The sequence below is a fragment of the Elaeis guineensis genome, chromosome 10, assembly GCF_000442705.2.
Source record: "Elaeis guineensis isolate ETL-2024a chromosome 10, EG11, whole genome shotgun sequence".
In the NCBI taxonomy this organism is placed as follows: domain Eukaryota; kingdom Viridiplantae; phylum Streptophyta; class Magnoliopsida; order Arecales; family Arecaceae; genus Elaeis; species Elaeis guineensis.
Genome location: NC_026002.2, coordinates 15,704,096 through 15,722,741, shown reverse-complemented (window position 1 = coordinate 15,722,741; position 18,646 = coordinate 15,704,096). Strand labels below are relative to the sequence as shown.

Here is an 18,646-nt window from a genome sequence, read left to right as displayed (position 1 = left end):
GTAGACACATATAAAATAATTGAAGTTTCCCAAATATTATGAGGAATGTTATTATAAAATTTATCTTTATTTCTTAGTCAATGATTTATTGACATGTGTAGAAAATCGATATAAAACTGATAACATTATAACATAAAATAGTTAAGTTAAATAATAGAATTCAATAGCTGTTCCTTTTCCATTTTTTTTTTTCCATTTTAGCTCTGACAGTTGAATAGGAAACACAATTCCAATTCTCTTTTCGTTATCTGTCTTTCTACTAATTATATTATGATTCTATTGAAGATATTATTGATCACATGCTTTCACTTAGATTATAATAATTAGATTACATGCTTAAAGAGCCAATCCTCTTCACTAATTTATAGTGCATTCTAGAATTCTCAAGAATAAATATTTTATCTAGTATATAATTGTGCATCAGTTTAACCCAATAAAAAAAAGGGATAAATGAAACCAAATATTTCTAGTACTGGCAGCCACACTCGGTATGAATCTAGCATATCTTATTTTACCAAACTGCAGATTTCTATTATTAATAACTGCACTCTATGTGAGTATATAGGCTACCGGATCATGTCGTACAAAAACTACCCAATTCTGATACCAACAGCCGCACTTCGTATGAGCCCACCAATTTACCTCAGGAAACTATGTACATGTTCCAGAGCACCTAGTATAAGCACACCAACTTCTCTCTTCTTTTGAATCGGTCGAATCTAAGCCCACAATTTTAATTTAACATGAAACAAATCCTATCTCTATTTAAGATTCATTGGTAGAAAGTAAATGAAAGACCCACAGAGAGCAACACAATTTTTTTTTTTTTAGCGGGTTAATCATACCGATTTAGTATGAATACAACAACAAATACCAGAAAACAATGCATCACTAAATAACAAAGGGGTACTACAAGCGTCCGTCTATAAAATCTTGCTAGATTGCTTGGCAATAAAAGAGACGATCCAATCTACTATACTATTTATCTATGAATAGATGTACCGAGGTATATTCTTTCAGTGCTCTTTATGCATCACGCAGTAATGGATAGATCTGAGCTATCTCGATCCATCTCCATAACCAGCCAACTACAGTGGTAGAGTCTTCCTCGACGAGCAACACAACTTAATCCATACTTTTATTCCGGATCCAAATGCGGTCGTATTCGAAGAACTTGTTAAATTTCAAGAATAAGAAATCGATCTGAACGGGGAGCATATATTCCCCCCCAACATCCGGCGATGTATGCGGGATATACCCAAAAATCTTGGGTTTAACCGAGATTTTTTCCAAGCGAATCCTCGAGAATGGTCCTTCCAAATCCGCAATTTTCCCCTCCATCCCCATAAAAACTATTTCCCAATACCAAAAGAATAACTCCCTTATTCGACGAAGTCTTATAAATGACGAAGTCTTATGTATGCATGCCGAAGGTCCCACACTTTCCAGGCTGAGGAAAGAGACAGAGAAAGCTCTCCCTAGCCACATGACCATAGTGACCTGAGTTCTTAGCCCTCTCTCTCTCTCTCTCTCTCTCTCTCCCCCTCTCCCCTCTTTGTATTATTATTATTATTTTTAATTTTCAGTAAGCCACAACTCTCTTCAAGCATCATATGAAGTCAGGATGAAGACATCCTAAAATATAGTGATGACAGGTCTCACATTCTAGAGAGAGAAAGTGGGTATCTCTTATGCCCTTCGAAAGGGCCTCTTGGAAAAGGTATCACTGCCGTAGTATAAATTAGTAGGCATGTATAAGAGTATTCCCCCCATGCTGTCTTGGTTCAGAGCCACGTGATCTCTCTCCTGATTCCATATGGTCCAACCAGAATAGCTCGGTGCAGACACTATAAAAAAAATATTGGATCTCTACCACCTTCAACACCTCATTGGAGTGCATCATCTCTTGCTCTTTTCTTTCCTTCGATCTCTTTCTTTCTTTTGTCTCAATGCTGAGCTTAATTTTTCCTTCTTCTATAAATAGTCACCTTCACTGCTTTCCAATGCAATAGTTTCTTTTGCTAGCTATCGCTGGTCTTTGCTCGGTTGAGCTTAAGCTTCCACTGTCTTAACAGTTTTACTGGTCTCCCTAGTTTGATGAAGCTTTTATAGTTTTGGATAATATTGAGTGAAGAGTTTTGTAAGCTTCTGCTAATCCTTTTGTTTATCTCTCTCTCTCTCTCTCTCTCTTTTTGGTAAAATTTTTGTTTATATCTCAGCTGGGTTGGATTTGTATTGACATATATCATTAGCTTCGGTGGAGGCAGTTATGGAGTACTTCAACATGGTAGCTTTTTCACTTTTAGTGAGTTGGATTACAGCAGAGTTTGTGAGACTGAGGAAGGCCCTTCCTGAGGGTGGAGGGGTTGGAGAAGGGTCAGCAGGAAAAACGTATATGGTTTTAGATTGGCTTATAGCTCTCTGTAACATCTTAATCTCCATCATCTATCTGGGATTTTGCATCCATGAGACTTGGAAGCTAAAGACAGTCCCACCCTTGGGATTTGTTTTCTCTGCAATGTGCTGGATTCTGGTAACTCTGTTTGCACTGTATTACAAGCAAAAGAGAGTGGGAGGGAGCCACTGTTGGCCTTTAGTCCTTGTTTCATGGTGGGTGTTCTCTAGCTTGCTAAAATTCTTCACCATATCCATACATCTTTTCAACCATTGGAGCAAAGTAGCATTGCCGGATATCTTTCCAGCTGCAAACACTATTGATTTTGCTTCCTTCCCCTTATCTGTTTTCCTCTGTTTCGCTGCTCTCTTCATGAATGCCTCAGAACGTAATCCAGAACTCAAACAACCTCTGCTGTCAGAAGTAGAGAATGAGACTTGCCGAGATAATTTCTCCAATGCCGGGTTCTGGAGCCTCCTAACGTTTCGATGGTTGAATCCAGTCCTTGCGAAGGGTCGAGCCGAAAGGCTCGAGCTTCACCATGTTCCAGTAGTTCCTCAATCAGAGACTGCAGAGAAAGCTTATTCCTTGTTGCAAGAATCGCTTCGAAGGCAGAAGCCTGAGTTCTTACCATTGCCAAGAGCAATCATAGGTGCTGTTTGGAAGCCTTTGGCTATTAATGCACTCTTTGCTGGTATAGAAATTCTCAACCTTTGATTGTATTACTCTTGACTCATTCAAAAAGAAGAAGTTTATGATGTTTGTGACAATCACAATTTTATGCAGGCCTCAATACTGCTTCTTCCTATCTGGGTCCATTTCTCATTACCAACTTCGTGGAATTTCTCTATGGGAAGGATTCCACCTTTGGAGATGGCTATGGATACATTCTTGCTTGCATCTTCTTGTTTGCAAAGACTCTGGAATCACTGTCTCAGCGGCAGTGGTACTTCGGTGCACGTCAAATTGGCGTCCGAGTCCGAGCAGCGCTAATGGTGTCCATTTATGACAAGTCTCTTATGATGAAGTACTCAGGCTCGAGCATGGGTAAGATCATAAATTTCCTCGATGTGGATGTTGAAAGGATTGGAGATTTCTTCTGGTACATCCATGGCATATGGTTGCTTCCATTCCAGGTGTTTCTGGCTTTAATCATTCTATACAGAAACCTTGGTGCAGCAGCCTCATTCTCGGCACTCCTCACAACAATTCTAGTCATGGTGAGCAATACTCCACTGGCCAATTCTCAGGAGAGGCTCCATTCCAAGATTATGGAAGCAAAGGACTCAAGAATCAAAGCAACAGCAGAGACACTAAAATGTATGAGGATTTTAAAACTGCACTCTTGGGAGAATGCCTACAGGGATAAGCTGTTCGAACTGAGAGACAAGGAGAGGAGCTGGCTGAGGAGATACCTTTATACATGCTCAGCCATTGCCTTTCTCTTCTGGGCCTCTCCGACGCTGGTTTCTGTCGTCGCCTTTGGTGTCTGCATTTTGGTGAAGGCACCACTGAGTGCAGGCACAGTTCTCTCAGCTCTTGCCACATTTAGAATCCTCCAAGAGCCAATCTACAATCTCCCAGAGCTTGTCTCTATGATCACACAAACGAAGGTCTCCATTGACAGAATCCAAGACTTCATAAAAGAAGAGCAACAGAGACCTTCAAGGCCAAACGACATCAAACAAGCCTCAGATGTTGTGATAGAGATTGAGCCTGGGGAGTACACTTGGGAAGCTGATTCCAGTTCGAAAAGGCCCACCCTCAAGATTGATAAGAAGATTGAAATCATGAGAGGAGACAAGGTTGCTGTGTGTGGGTCGGTTGGATCGGGGAAATCGAGCTTCCTGTGCAGTATAATTGGAGAAATTCCAAGAATTAATGGCGCAGGAATCGAAGTATTCGGATCGAGAGCTTATGTGCCTCAGAGTGCTTGGATTCAGACAGGAACCATCAAAGAGAATGTGCTTTTTGGGAAGGAGATGGATGGAGGCTTTTATGAAGAGGTGTTGGAGGGTTGTGCTTTGGATAGGGATATTGGACTATGGGCTGATGGAGACTTGACCATGGTAGGAGAGAGGGGGATTAATTTGAGTGGGGGGCAGAAGCAGAGGATTCAATTGGCAAGAGCTATCTATAGCGATTCAGATATTTGCTTGTTGGATGATCCTTTCAGTGCTGTAGATGCCCACACTGGTGCACATCTCTTCAAGGTATGAGAATTTTCCCTCCATCCAAGTTCGGGTCATTTAAATAATAAATTGGTGGATGATTATGCTTGGTGTCAGTCCATGCAAGAAAAAACCCATCTTTAGTTTAATAGTTGATGCCCACAGAAATTGGTATCCGAAAACCAGTTATCATTGTGTGCTTAGGTGTACTACACCCCATTGAAAATCAATCACAGACCATCCAAATTCAAGATCCAAATCATTGAACATGATCTCCACCACAAAATAGGCTTAGAAATCAAAATTCATGTGTTTTAATGGTCCCCAACATAATCATCAAATAGATATCAAAATGGATGGTATTACTTGCATAAGCATAGTAAATTACATGACAAGGCATATAAATTGAAAATCCACTTCATGAATCATGATCCACATGTCTTAAAACATGGTTAAATTTAAATTTATCAAGCTTTCATAATTAAATCATGGTACAACGTCGTATCATGCTATTTAAACTTTCCATTTTGACATCTATTGATAATTAGGTCAGATACCACCAAAATATACGAATTTTAGTTCTTAGCTTATTTTTTGCTGCATATCATTTTGGTTGGTTTCGATCTTAAATTTGGATGGCTATTGCTGATTTCAAAGGGTGTTTACAATTTCCCGATATACCAGGGCACACAGCAGCACATCTCATATTCATAATTGTCCAATTCTGTATTTTTTCTTGGGTTATCCCTTTACCTGCTAGATTGATTAATCTCATTGTCACATGTGTGAAGGCCATAATGTCCTGCAGGAAGACATTTGCTGAAACTCATATGTTGATGTTAAAATAGCCTATTGCCCTACCATTTGGAGAAAGGGAGAAATAAGCATTGGATCCCATGGGTTGATTGTAAACTTACTACCAAAATACTCTGGAAAACATATTAAAAAAATCAAGTTATGTTAACCTGTTGTCAATTATCCCTCCAATTTTTACCTGACAACAAAAGATCTTTTCCTATTTTTGGGTGTCTTTTCAGTGTGATTCATGGTTTTTGTTTGATTATTGTCTCCATTTTCATGAACTTTTCTAACTTTTCTTAAAACATGTTCATTATAAAAATGCTGCAAATATTCTTATTCTTACTCTCACCTTAATTTTTATCAATATTCAGTATCATGATTCTTTTACCAAATGAAACATATGCAGTGTTATAATGAACATCTTTTAAATTTTTTTCAACTGAGTATAATCAAACTAAGAGTCTGCAACATTATAACAGTTTTACTGAAAATCTATACATCATTCCTCTTAAGCTACTCTTTTTCTTTTTTTTTTTAAAAAAAAAGATTACATCCATAAAGAGAGGGAAAGTTCCAGGCCACTTGTATTAAGAAAATGAAAGGGACTTAGTGCACAGTCTTCTTGAGCTAATTACAATGTCCATCAATTACAAAAATTTATTACAACAAACCACAAAAAATCTCCCCTCTACATATAATAAGATAATTTGCTTTAGCATTATGTTCTACAATTGAAGCAACTTTCTACACAAAGTTCCTAGTTCCCACATACTGCATTTTATGTCAGCAATACCATGTGCAATTTGGAAGCAGTTTTATAGCACAAGCTGATCCATTTCTAGCACTCAATTATTGAGCACTTAATGACCTCCACATCATTTATATATTATTCAGCCTAAAGCCACCTTCCGCTACCAAACCTCCAACTCAGTCTCAAGTCGTTTCATGATTCAGCCCTCGGCTAATATATATTGATGCCAGTTGACAAAATGCCGACAGTATATATCAGATGGATATGCACACAAATACATTCAAAGAATCCAATTCATTGTTGATGGCATCTCTAACAAAAAGTGTGAACATTTGTGCAGGAATGTCTCATGGGTTTGTTGTTCAATAAGACCATCATCTATGTCACCCATCAACTGGAATTTTTAGATGCTGCAGACCTTATTCTGGTACGATCTATGTTTCTCTCCCATTGCTCAAGCTAATATGCATGACATAAAAAAGCTTTAGGTTCCTATTAATGCACACAAAGAGTTCATTGGGCCAACACAATGTTGGCCTGGGAATTCAATTTTCAGCCACCCCCCTCTGTACTGGACTGATTCCCTCAAGTAGCAACAATTCCCTCATTCCACATGGCAGGAGGAAATTTTCGAGTGCAAAAAATGAGTACTTCCTAACATTACATGTAAGTAGTGAATTACCTCATTATGGATAACTTATATGGCTTATTGACAACTTAAAAGAAAGTGATTGCATGACAAATATCTGATAATAGGTTCTAGGATATGGTTGCTTATGTTTATTTTCAGACGTGGGAGAGTTCATAACTACTTTCTTTCTGATAATGATCATGTTCCGTGAAAATAGTAAAGACCAGACCCTGCTACAGGACTAGATAGCACTAGTATCCTGCAACTAAGTACTAGCGTGAGTTTATTTGAGAGAATAACACATTTAAAATGTTTGCAGGTAATGCAAGATGGAAAGATCGTTCAGTCTGGAAAATATGAAGATCTGATAGCAGACACAGATGGGGAGCTGGTACGACAAATGACAGCACATAGACAATCACTGAGCCAAGTGACTCCACCAAAAAAGCATGGTTTGCCAATTATTAAAAGGCATAAGGTCAAGCAAATGGAGCCAAAAGAAGTAAAACATGATAATTTTAAGAGGAAATCTGAGCTTTCAGAAGGAATGCATGAAGAAGAAAGGGAGACTGGACGAGTGAAATGGCATGTTTACCGAACTTTTGTCACTTTGGCATATAAAGGAACTCTTGTTCCGGTTATACTGTTCTGCCAAGTTCTCTTTCAAGGGTTACAGATGGGCAGCAACTACTGGATTGCCTGGGCAACGGACAAGGAAGATAAAGTTAGTAGAGAGAAATTAATAGGAATTTTTGTTCTACTCTCTGGGGGCAGCTCTGCACTTGTCCTTGGAAGGGCAGTTTTACTAGCAACAATTGCCATTGAAACAGCTCGGCAGCTATTTCTTAGCATGACGAAAAGCATTTTTCGAGCACCCATTTTCTTTTTTGACACAACTCCTTCCAGTCGAATCCTTAACAGGGTTAGTATCTTATCAGTGTTTAAGATTATAATACTATCTTTAGCGAGTTTATGAGGCAAAGTTTGCCACATTACATGAGTACATGGAACTTGTCATACGTTTCTGAACTGAAATTTCATATCATCATCAGCTATGTTAACTGAAAATTATCGAGTTGAAAAACTAACATTCTTTCATTTTCAGTCTTCTACAGATCAAAGCACAGTCGACACAGACATTCCCTACAGGTTAGCTGGACTAATATTTGCGCTTGTTCAGCTCCTGCTTATCATTGTACTCATGTCACAAGTTGCATGGCCAGTGTTCATTCTCTTCATCATCATACTAGCAATCTCCATGTGGTATCAGGTAATCCAATAAGCCCATTTTTAGTTTTTGTTTTTTCTTATCTGCAAGATTCAGACCTATAAATCTTCTTTAGATAGGTTATCATACTAGACTGCATTGCAAGCTGCCTTTAGTCATGTCCATATCCATGACATCCATATGCAAACATTTTGTGCAACAACCATCTCCATATTGACTGATATCATGCGTAAAAGGTTTGATGCCTTCCATATTCAACATTGATAACATACACAGGAACTGATTAAGGATTAATTCCCATTTTATTGATCTCCTATATAAATGTGCAATTAATAGATTAAATGATCATTATTTTCCTGCAGAATTACTATATCAGTGCTGCTAGAGAATTAGCCAGAATGGTTGGGATTAGAAAAGCTCCAATTCTCCACCATTTCTCAGAGTCCATTGCTGGAGCTGCAACTATCCGCTGCTTCAATCAGGAGGACCGCTTTTTCATGAGGAACCTCAGCTTGATCGATGAGTATTCTCGCATTACCTTCCACAATTCTGCCACAATGGAATGGCTGTGTGTTCGCATTAATTTCCTTTTCAACCTTGTCTTCTTCCTTGTACTGATCATCCTAGTGACAATGCCAAGGAATGCTATTGATCCCAGTAAGCTTTATCCAGCAACATACATTCAGATAATGAGATATATGCTCTTACAAGTACTGATGAATTTAATTTGGTTTTCAGGCCTTGCAGGACTTGCTGCTACCTACGGTCTAAATTTAAATGTACTGCAGGCTTGGGTCATATGGAATCTCTGCAATGTGGAGAACAAGATGATCTGCGTAGAAAGAATTCTGCAGTTTTCCAACATACCAAGTGAGGCCCCTTTGGTAATAGAGAATTGTAGACCAGAAGAAGACTGGCCAAACTATGGAACAATTCAGCTAGATAACCTCCATGTTCGCTATAGCCCTGAGCTTCCTATGGTCCTTAAAGGAATCAGCTGCACTTTCCCAGGAGAGAAGAAAATAGGAGTTGTTGGCAGGACAGGGAGTGGGAAATCTACACTTATCCAAGCTCTTTTCAGAGTGGTAGAGCCATCAGTAGGAAGGATAATGATCGACGGAGTAGACATTTGTCAACTAGGTCTGCATGATTTGAGATCTAGATTGAGCATAATACCACAAGAGCCAACACTTTTTCAAGGAACTGTGAGGACAAATTTGGATCCTTTTAAGAAGCATTCAGATTCAGAAATTTGGGATGTAAGCATTATATTATTTCTATCCATTCTATAGGTGCACAACTAAACAAAGAATTCAACTGACGTGATACAACTTGCAGGCTCTATGTAAGTGTCGTCTTGCGGAGATAGTAAAGAAAGACCAGAGGCTGCTTGAAGCACCAGGTTGTTAAAATTTTTCTGAAAAAATAATCATACCTTCAAGATGTCTTCTTTCTCCTCAGCTTCTACTTCTAATTATATAACAGAAATATGGTTTTATGATACAGTTGCAGAAGATGGAGAGAATTGGAGTGTGGGGCAGAGACAACTGGTTTGCCTGGCGAGAGTTTTGCTAAAGAAGAGGAGGATTCTTGTGTTAGATGAAGCTACAGCTTCGGTAGACACTGCAACAGATAACTTTATCCAGAAGACCATAAGAGAAGAAACCAGTAACTGCACCATCATCACAGTGGCACACCGAATACCTACAGTCATTGATAGTGACTTGGTTCTAGTACTCGATGAAGGTACATAGGAAAAAATAACGAGTATAAGAAAATGAAAATTTCTCAAATGTTTTCAATTGACAAATTGCTATTGTTGTGGTGCAGGGAGAGTTTTGGAGTTTGATTCTCCTGGCGTTCTTCTTAGAGATGAATCATCAGCCTTCTCAAAGTTGGTGATGGAGTTCTTAGGGAGGTCAAGGAGCAATCATGACTCAGATTTCACTTGAAACAGGAGGAGGATATACCATGGAGCATGTATGTATACTTGCTGATATGATAGATTCTAAAGTCATCCAGGGGGATTTATGAAAATCATAGCACCACCTTGATAGATAGCAGAAAGAGTAATGAAATCCTCACATCATCAGCAGCCAAAATAACTAAAGATTATTGGGTATATACCACTGTATACGGCAATAGACATAGAAAAGCAAGAAAGGATGATCAAAGATCAGAAGAAAGATGATACATGACAATGCTTAAAAAAGAATTTGACTGGATGAGTTACATCTCATAGAGAGTTTATATTTTCTATCACACTTTCTGTGTTCATACGAAACTTCATTGCTGATATGTTACTTACTCTAATGCAAACTGAAGTTGTAGGTTTGACGGAATTAATTTGGGTAAAAGATCATAGTGACAGTATCTTTATTATGATACAAGCCTCAGTTTTAAACTGTTGGATTCCGGATCCAAGGGAAATCAATAGACAGGTGCTTGTCGAAATCTTAACGCTTTATGTCGTCTCTGGTCATGCTAACATGTTTTGAAGTTGTGCCGGTTTCTTATAGGAACGGGATTATCTGTGGTACTCAAAAAGTACCGCACAGTATTGTGCACATATTGGAATGTCTATAAAAAAAGAACGGTTATGTGATGTTTATGTAAACTATTCAAATACTCGTTTATCCATTTCTTTTTTTTTAGTATTTTAACGTGTGCGCAGCAACTCATCTTTTGATGGATGTCTCCAACTTATCTTTTGATGGATGTCTCCGAAGAACAATTTCTCTTTTCTTAGTATTTTAAGCGCGCAGATAGCCACTCATCTTTTGATAGATGTCTCCGAAGCGTACCTTGCAGTACTCAAAATTTTGCATAGGTTTCTTATTTTTTTTCTTATTTTCATAATTGAAAAACTAAGACTTAGAACAAAAATGACAAATACGAAACTCTAGGAGCCTAACTGTTTTTGAAATCAAATTTCAAATCTCTCAATCCAAACCCATCGAGTACCATATCCGGCCCAACCCATTTAAACCCCGGGATGGCTATATGTTCTAGATAAAATATTCGAAGTAGATTCGGATTAGATGCGGATAATGCTTTTTCTGAATCCAATTTAATATAACCTTAATCTAAATATTCCTTTCCAAGATTAGAGTAATTTTAAAATGTCCGTATGATGAGTTGCTTATCCATTTTGTTGCTTGATTCAACCCACACCATTTAGTTTATCTAAGGGTGCAAATGAGTTGAATTGCTCACTAGCTACTCGAGCTCGATTCGACTTAGTTATTATCGAGCTCGAGTAGCAGGATATTTCGCTTGAAAGTTTAAGAGTCTACTCAAGTTAATATATAATTTTAATAATATTATTTTTATTTATAATATATATATATATATTATTAGTAGGTTAAGGTTTGATTTTGAGTTCAAACTCGAGCTCGAGTATGGTTCCAATAATATTTGAGTCGAGTCAAGTTAATCTTAAGTTTTATTTATTTTTCATTGAGTTGAGCTCAAGTTTAAAATATTAAGGCTTGATCGATCTTAAGTCAAGTTTCAATTCCAAATATTGTGAGTCGAGTCGAGCCGATCTTCTAGCTAGTTAACTCAGCTTGGCTCGATTACATCTATAATTTTACTTGATCTGATCCGACTATAGGTGGATAGTGTAGATATTGGTATGGAATTTTTAATTGCGAGACGAGTACAAATATTAGCCGACTTAACCCATTGTGATTTTTAGTAACAAAGCAGTATCAAAGCTAGATACGATGTTTTTAGCTATCTGATCCATTCCAAATTTTAATTGAATCCATTTAACATACTCTATAGGAATTGAAATTTCAAAATAAACCTCAGATATAATTTGAACTCCAAATCTTTGGATAGCCTAATAACTGTCTTAACCAACAACCTTTCCTCATGAATTAATTGGTAACTAGCTTAGAACCCTATGCATTGCATAGGGTGTAATTTTTTAAACTATATTTAATATTTAATTTAAAATTTTATTATATTTTTTTGATATTCATTCAATTTAATATTTAACTTATTTATCGATTTTGTATGTATTACTAAATCCTAATTAATCTCCATCCTCCTCTCTCAAGTCTTATCCTCACATCTTAACCATGGTTAACAAAATGGTAAGCCCAACCCCAGCAGTAGGGGAATCCTATTCTCGGCCACTCAAGTCTCTCTACTCCTCCAGACCCACCCGAGTAAGTGGGGCTGTAACATCCGATCCATTGGGCCTTAAACCCAGCCCATAAAAAAAAATGAAGAAGACTCCCGCTCCCGACCGGCTCCTAATCGGAGTCCGAAATCTCATCGGAGAGGAGTCAAACTCCTCTCCTCTGGCTCTATTTAAGATGGAGACCCTTCTCCCTTCTTCCTACCAAAGAATCCTAAAACGAAACGGCGAAGATCTCCGAAAATCGCTCGCGAAAACCATCACCGTGCCCGCCGCAATTCCTCGCCAGAGCTCGAGGTAAGCATGTGGTTCTCTTCCTCTCTTCTCTCCCTTCCTTTTCGTGTCGGTGTGCACGTTCGTCGATGACCGAAATCGTCGAATTTTGTCATGGGAGAGATTTCAATTTTTTTTAGTTTTCGAACGTTGGTGATCGTCGCCGGCCATCGATTTGAGTCCCTTGGGATGGTGGTGCGCTCTCCTCCGACTGTCGGCCATTTTTGTGCCAGTCGATCGTCGGTCAGCCAACTGTATGAGGGGACCATTCGGTCCCCTGTTTCATTTTTTTCATCCAGGGGAGGCCACGGGAAGAAGTAGAAGAAGGAAGAAAAAAAGAAAAAGAAAAAGAAAAAAAAACAAAATAAAAATAAGAGAGAGTTTCTCTCTCTTCTTTCGGTCTGAACCCTTACTTTCTCTCTCTAGAATTGAACTTTCTCTCTCTAAAATTTTCTCTCTCTAGATTGTTTCTCTCTCTTGATGGATTTCTCTCTCCAAAGTTATCCTTCTAAGATTAGCGTAGTGAAAGGCTTCATTTTGATGATTTTGATCGAGTTTAGGGAAGAGTCTGATTCCAAGTGAGGTTTTGATTTGGGATTTGTTTAGATTTAATTTTGAATTAAAATTAATGTAAGAATATAATTTTGGATAATAGATACTGAAGAATCTCCTAGAAGTTAGTCGATCTGTTCATTCAGTACTCTGTGAAAGGTAAGTAATGAATCATCTTCTCGAGATATTTCATATTTATTCTGAAAATAAATAATTATTTTTTAAAATTATGCATGATTTATGAAATTATGTTTTAAAAGAAAAATACTTTTAAAATATTATGGTTCGTCGATTATACATATGTTCAGTGAAAAATTATGATATATTATGATACAAAAGTATTTTGATACAGATCGAATTTATGCTTTCAACCTAACTATGTTTCAGTGGGCTCCGTCAATGGGGATTATACGTTGGTATTCAGTGGACCCTGCCAGTGGGGGTTGTGCGCTGGTGTTTGTGGACCCTGCCAGTGGAGGTTGTGCGCTGGTATTCAGTGGATCCCACCAATGGGGGTTAAACGTTGGTCATAGTCGAGGCTGTTGAGTTACGAGTGTTTTGAATCGAATTGGATTTATGATATGTGAATATTTGAAAAGATTGGATTTGTATAAAATCAGCATAAAATATATTTATTTGCAGCATTGTTTTTGAAAATTATATAATATCTGAAATGCTGTGCTAGTGATAGATTGAGAAGATATAGTAGCTTTGCAGGTTTGTCTGGGAATTTCAAAATGTGATTCTATTTATTTGTGTTTTTACAATCTCTCTATAATTTAGTTGATAACGAGTATCTTATCTTGTAAGTCGTAACTCATCTACATTTATGGGGTAAAGTTGGTTAAAATATTATAGAAGGTATGCTTTATTACTTTAGTTTTGTCTCCTATATAATAATAACTATTGGGGAAAGAAATGGTGGTGGACAAACCAAAAGAGGGATCTTGTAGCATATTTGCTTGGGTAGGACCTGGTTGATGGAATCATGTCACCGATTGCCTGAGACCTGCTCATTTTAAGGATATCGTTTACAGTGGGAGCTTTCCTTGCATCGAGGCATGAAACAATTAATGATGAAATCTGCTTCTACCGCCAAGGGAACTTTCCTTACATCATTGCACCTCAAATACAAGGATTAAAGAGAAACTTGCATTTAATGCCAAGGGTTAACATTCATTCATCACTGTTCCACTCCACTTGGTCAATGTTGTGTGAAAATTTTTGGTCATTTAATGCGAGTTCCTGAACCACTATGAGATATGCAGAAATACTTAGCAGTTGCTCAAGAAATTAGAGGTATAGCGGTGCTTCTGGCAACAGTATCCAATGAAGAGGTTTGGCAAAGGTGATATGGAACTTTGGGAGATGTGGTACTTGAAGTGTCATAAGAGATTGTAGATGTGATGTTCTGAAAAATTGAATAAAGCAGTGACACAAATTGTTTTATGACAAGCTACTGGTTTTCTTGATTTTTGTTGTAGTAGGTGATTTTGAATTTTGGAAATCTTAGAATTTACGTTTTCTGCATGTCATTAGATCTTTTGATAGTTTGATGGTTCATCTTGCTAGAGTATAGTGGGATATGTTATATGTTGGCATGGTGCTGCCTTAACTATTTGTTATTTTTCTAAACTAGCAAGTTTTGCCTATAATTAGGAGGATGCCAAGGAAGCAAATGGTGTCAGTAAACCAATTATTATGACCACATCTTTTTTTTTTTTTTTTTACCCCCCTTCTTTCAATCTTTATTTGATGGTTTAAACAGGTGGGATGTGAAGTGGGGCTGTGCACGGTGGAAGACTATTGCAAAGATGAGGCTGCTAAAGCAGGTGTTTGTGAAACTATGAATGATGAGGTTGGATATGCATACATTAGAGGAATCGAACGGCTCCAGTAACTTGGGATTAAATGGAAGAGAACTTATGGCTCAATTACGGGGATGCGGAGTAAACAGAGGCCTTGATGATGTATGGTGTTAGCCAACAGGGCCTGGTGTAGACTGCTGCAAAAAATATTGGAAATGGTTAGGAAAGGGTATGAATATTGTCCCCAAAAAGAAATGTTGGAAGCTTTGAGGAAGAATGTAAAAAGTTTGTGTTGATGAGGAGTAGCTTTTTTATATGAAAGATGATAAAGGAGGATTAGCAAATTCTGGCCCAAAAGTGCTATTGGGTTTTCTTCCGATATTTTCATGACATAATAATATGACAGTTGTAGTAGCACTTCTGGGAGAGTGAAGAGGATGATTGGGTGCATGCCTGGCTAAAGCCATGCCAAAGTTTTTGTCTAGGAGCATTAAGTTTCCATAAACCTGTTATGGTTTTTGGAAAATCCCATGGTTCTAACGAATGCATTTTGTAGATCAGATATAACAATTTGTGAATTTCTGTAAATTTCTTAAATTATTATCTCTGAAGGTCACTATATTTTGTTTATGCTATGGGAAGTGGAAGAGATGTGATATTGCTGGTATATGTATCAGTATTTCTCTTGAAAATCATTTTCAGTAGGAAAGGAATTTAGTTCCATCAAATTTATGTGCCTTCTGTGCACAACTTTTCTAGTTGTCTTCCAAATTTTATTGTGTGCTCAGAGTGATCCTCTTACCTCATCCATCATATATAAACTGTTGATTTGCTTATTGGCTCGTGCTTTGTTTCCAGCAGCAAACTATTCTGACTGAGAAGGTTATGATGCTAAAAGCAGTTCAAGTTCGTTCATGTCTGGTCTTTTTGTCAGGGAGCCGTCAAGAACTTCTTTTGTCCACCAAGGGCACAACTGTGTCATCATTTCAATGGTGGGAGGTTTAATTCTGTTTATAGGTCATTTAGCACCCAGGCTGCGACAACAGCAAGTACACCACAGCCTCCCTCACCTCCTCCACCTCCAGAGAAGACCCACTTCGGTGGTCTTAAAGATGAAGATCGTATTTTTACCAACCTTTATGGTTTGCATGACCCATTCCTTAAAGGTGCGATGAAGCGGGGGGACTGGTATAGAACCAAAGACTTGGTGCTCAAGGGCTCTGATTGGATTGTCAATGAAATGAAGAAGTCTGGTCTTCGAGGCCGTGGAGGGGCTGGTTTTCCATCTGGCCTCAAGTGGTCCTTCATGCCAAAGGTATCTGATGGCTGTCCTTCATATCTTGTTGTTAATGCTGATGAGAGTGAACCTGGTACATGTAAAGATAGAGAAATCATGCGCCACGACCCCCACAAACTACTTGAAGGGTGCCTGATCGCAGGAGTTGGCATGCGGGCTACTGCTGCTTACATCTACATAAGAGGTGAGTATGTAAATGAACGTTTAACTCTTGAGAAGGCAAGAAAGGAAGCATATCAAGCTGGATTGTTGGGGAAGAATGCATGTGGATCAGGTTATAATTTTGATGTTCATATTCACTACGGTGCTGGTGCCTACATCTGTGGGGAAGAGACCGCTCTATTGGAAAGCCTTGAAGGGAAACAAGGGAAACCGAGACTCAAGCCTCCTTTCCCAGCTAATGCAGGCTTATATGGCTGTCCAACAACTGTTACCAATGTGGAAACGGTGGCTGTATCTCCCACGATTCTAAGGCGAGGACCAGAATGGTTCGCGAGCTTTGGCCGGAAAAACAACTCGGGGACAAAGCTGTTCTGTATCTCAGGCCATGTAAACAAACCTTGCACTGTGGAAGAGGAGATGAGCATACCATTGAAAGAGCTGATAGAGAGGCATTGTGGTGGTGTCAGAGGAGGGTGGAATAACTTGTTGGCGGTTATACCAGGTGGATCCTCTGTACCTCTCCTACCTAAGCACATATGTGATGATGTCTTGATGGACTATGATGCGCTTAAGGCTGTCCAGTCTGGATTGGGCACAGCAGCAGTGATCGTGATGGACAAATCTACTGATGTGGTGGATGCGATAGCTAGGCTGTCGTACTTCTACAAGCATGAGAGCTGTGGTCAGTGCACACCATGCAGGGAGGGGACAGGGTGGCTCTGGATGATCATGGAGAGGCTTAAGGTGGGGAATGCGAAGCTGGAGGAGATCGATATGCTTCAGGAGGTCACGAAGCAGATCGAAGGGCATACAATCTGTGCATTGGGGGATGCTGCTGCTTGGCCAGTCCAAGGGCTGATCAGGCATTTCAGGCCAGAACTAGAAAGAAGGATTCGGGATCGAGCAGACAAGGAGCTGCTGGAGGCCGCAGCTGCTTGAGTGACTTGGCCAAATTACTTTCCAAAACTTTGTCATCTTCTAGTTTAAATTTAATTATGGGTGAAAAATAATGAAGGATGCTAGTATAACTCATTTCTGTTTGAAAACACAGCTCTGTTGTGGCCAAGTTGGTCTTTTGTATGGCATCATCCATCCTAATCTCTCTTTCATGGCTGAAAAGTTTGTACAATTATGATCTGGAAATCGAAGCCAGGAAAGGCAGAAACGGTGCTTGCTTTTTGCATCGCGGGATCTTTAATTTCTGTGTCCAAAATTCTGGATTAGAAACCTGTTTAAATTTCTACCGTGGTTTAACATTGTGTGTTATTATGGTGATAATGATCATCGAATTATAATAAATTCCGTGTGAATGCTGCATTCGTCTGGGTTTTTCTCAGGATTGATGATAAGCAGCTGAGTGTTGTGCTTGTTCCACGATTACAGGATTGATAATGGCCGACACTTTCATTATCTGAAATGGCTGCACATAATATTCATTATCATGTAATATGATAGCTATTAAGATATGATTTAAGGGACACTTTACTTAAGGTAATGATAATTGCCATAAAAGTTTTGGAGACCGTGATCATGAAAGATATTTTATTCACAAAGGGACATAAATGAAATATTTATAAATGTTTAAAAGTGCAAAATCTAAAACAAATTATACTACAACAGTTTTGAAGTCCTGCTATTGTATTATACACATACACATCTTTTATGAGTTTTTAAGTAATGATTATTATATAGCAATTGTTGATTTATAATGATGGTTATATAATGGGAATAGTTATCCTTTTTGGCAATTTTACTATTCAAATAGTTATAATGTATCTTGAATCAAATTTCCGTGCCAACCAGAAAGACAATTTCTATTTATTTGATAGCAACACATCAAGTAATACTGTTATTTTTTCCACTATCTTTCATTGTTTTTCAATATATGACTATGAACGTCCATTCTAACATTTGTTATTTTATTGCCGTCAATAAATTCAATTCACAATTTAAATGGGGAAATAACGGTCATGATTTTTATAATAATATAAAACAATGATTTTGTGCATAACTTGATGGCTACACCCTTTTATAACTGGAGAGGCATTTCTAAGCATTGGGCCATGTAATATGAGTGGATGGGTCTTTGTCCTTTTTACTTAAAAAATAGTTTTGCTAAGTTTCATTTTTTGGATATTGATCTATTAAAATAAATATACAATAAGAGGGATAAGGTGGTTTTTAATGCATCTTAAATTATAAAAATTTCTAATACCAGGGATAAAAAAAAAAAAAAAAAAAGTGGTGTGGATGTATGTGGTATTCCGATAATTATGAAAAATATAAAATTTTAATTCATCTCCAAGGGATGCAAAGTAGAAATAAGGAGATTGATAAAATTTTTAAAATTATTAAAAATAAATATTTACATATGTAAAATGAGATGCACTATATTTTTTGGATGAATATACTATAATACACCATCTT

The 18,646-nt window shown here is 38.0% G+C and overlaps 2 protein-coding genes across 3 annotated transcripts; both read left to right on the top strand.

Annotated features, from left to right (window-relative positions):
* Nucleotides 1-1,769: 1,769 nt before the first annotated feature.
* On the top strand, nucleotides 1,770-10,431 carry LOC105037330 (putative ABC transporter C family member 15). Of its 2 annotated transcripts, XM_073244701.1 has the most exons (11): nucleotides 1,771-2,140; nucleotides 2,220-3,089; nucleotides 3,182-4,608; nucleotides 6,459-6,545; nucleotides 7,069-7,671; nucleotides 7,855-8,019; nucleotides 8,340-8,634; nucleotides 8,716-9,236; nucleotides 9,316-9,379; nucleotides 9,484-9,723; nucleotides 9,808-10,431. In XM_073244701.1, exons 2-11 carry the CDS (start codon nucleotides 2,270-2,272, stop codon nucleotides 9,927-9,929), a joined length of 4,344 nt encoding a protein of 1,447 aa, XP_073100802.1. In that variant the 5' UTR covers nucleotides 1,771-2,140; nucleotides 2,220-2,269; the 3' UTR covers nucleotides 9,930-10,431. The 2 variants fall into 2 exon arrangements, with proteins under 2 accessions (XP_073100803.1, XP_073100802.1); XM_073244702.1 differs by lacking the exon at nucleotides 6,459-6,545 and having other exon boundaries at nucleotides 1,770-3,089.
* Nucleotides 10,432-15,227: 4,796 nt separating this feature from the next.
* On the top strand, nucleotides 15,228-17,536 carry LOC140851924 (NADH dehydrogenase [ubiquinone] flavoprotein 1, mitochondrial). Its single transcript, XM_073244157.1, has one exon. The coding sequence runs from the start codon at nucleotides 15,932-15,934 to the stop codon at nucleotides 17,156-17,158; it is 1,227 nt and encodes a 408-aa protein (XP_073100258.1). The 5' UTR covers nucleotides 15,228-15,931; the 3' UTR covers nucleotides 17,159-17,536.
* The last annotated feature ends 1,110 nt before the right edge of the window (nucleotides 17,537-18,646 follow it).

What these genes read in the sequence shown, in the direction of transcription:
- LOC105037330 (XM_073244701.1), top strand. Translation starts at nt 2,270, where the DNA reads ATGGAGTACTTCAACATGGTAGCTTTTTCACTTTTAGTGAGTTGGATT. An exon ending in CCAGTCGAATCCTTAACAGG is followed by an intron (nt 7,672 to 7,854) that starts GTTAGTATCTTA and finishes TTTCATTTTCAG; the next exon opens with TCTTCTACAGATCAAAGCAC. An exon ending in AAGGAATGCTATTGATCCCA is followed by an intron (nt 8,635 to 8,715) that starts GTAAGCTTTATC and finishes TTTGGTTTTCAG; the next exon opens with GCCTTGCAGGACTTGCTGCT.
- LOC140851924 (XM_073244157.1), top strand. Translation starts at nt 15,932, where the DNA reads ATGAAGCGGGGGGACTGGTATAGAACCAAAGACTTGGTGCTCAAGGGC.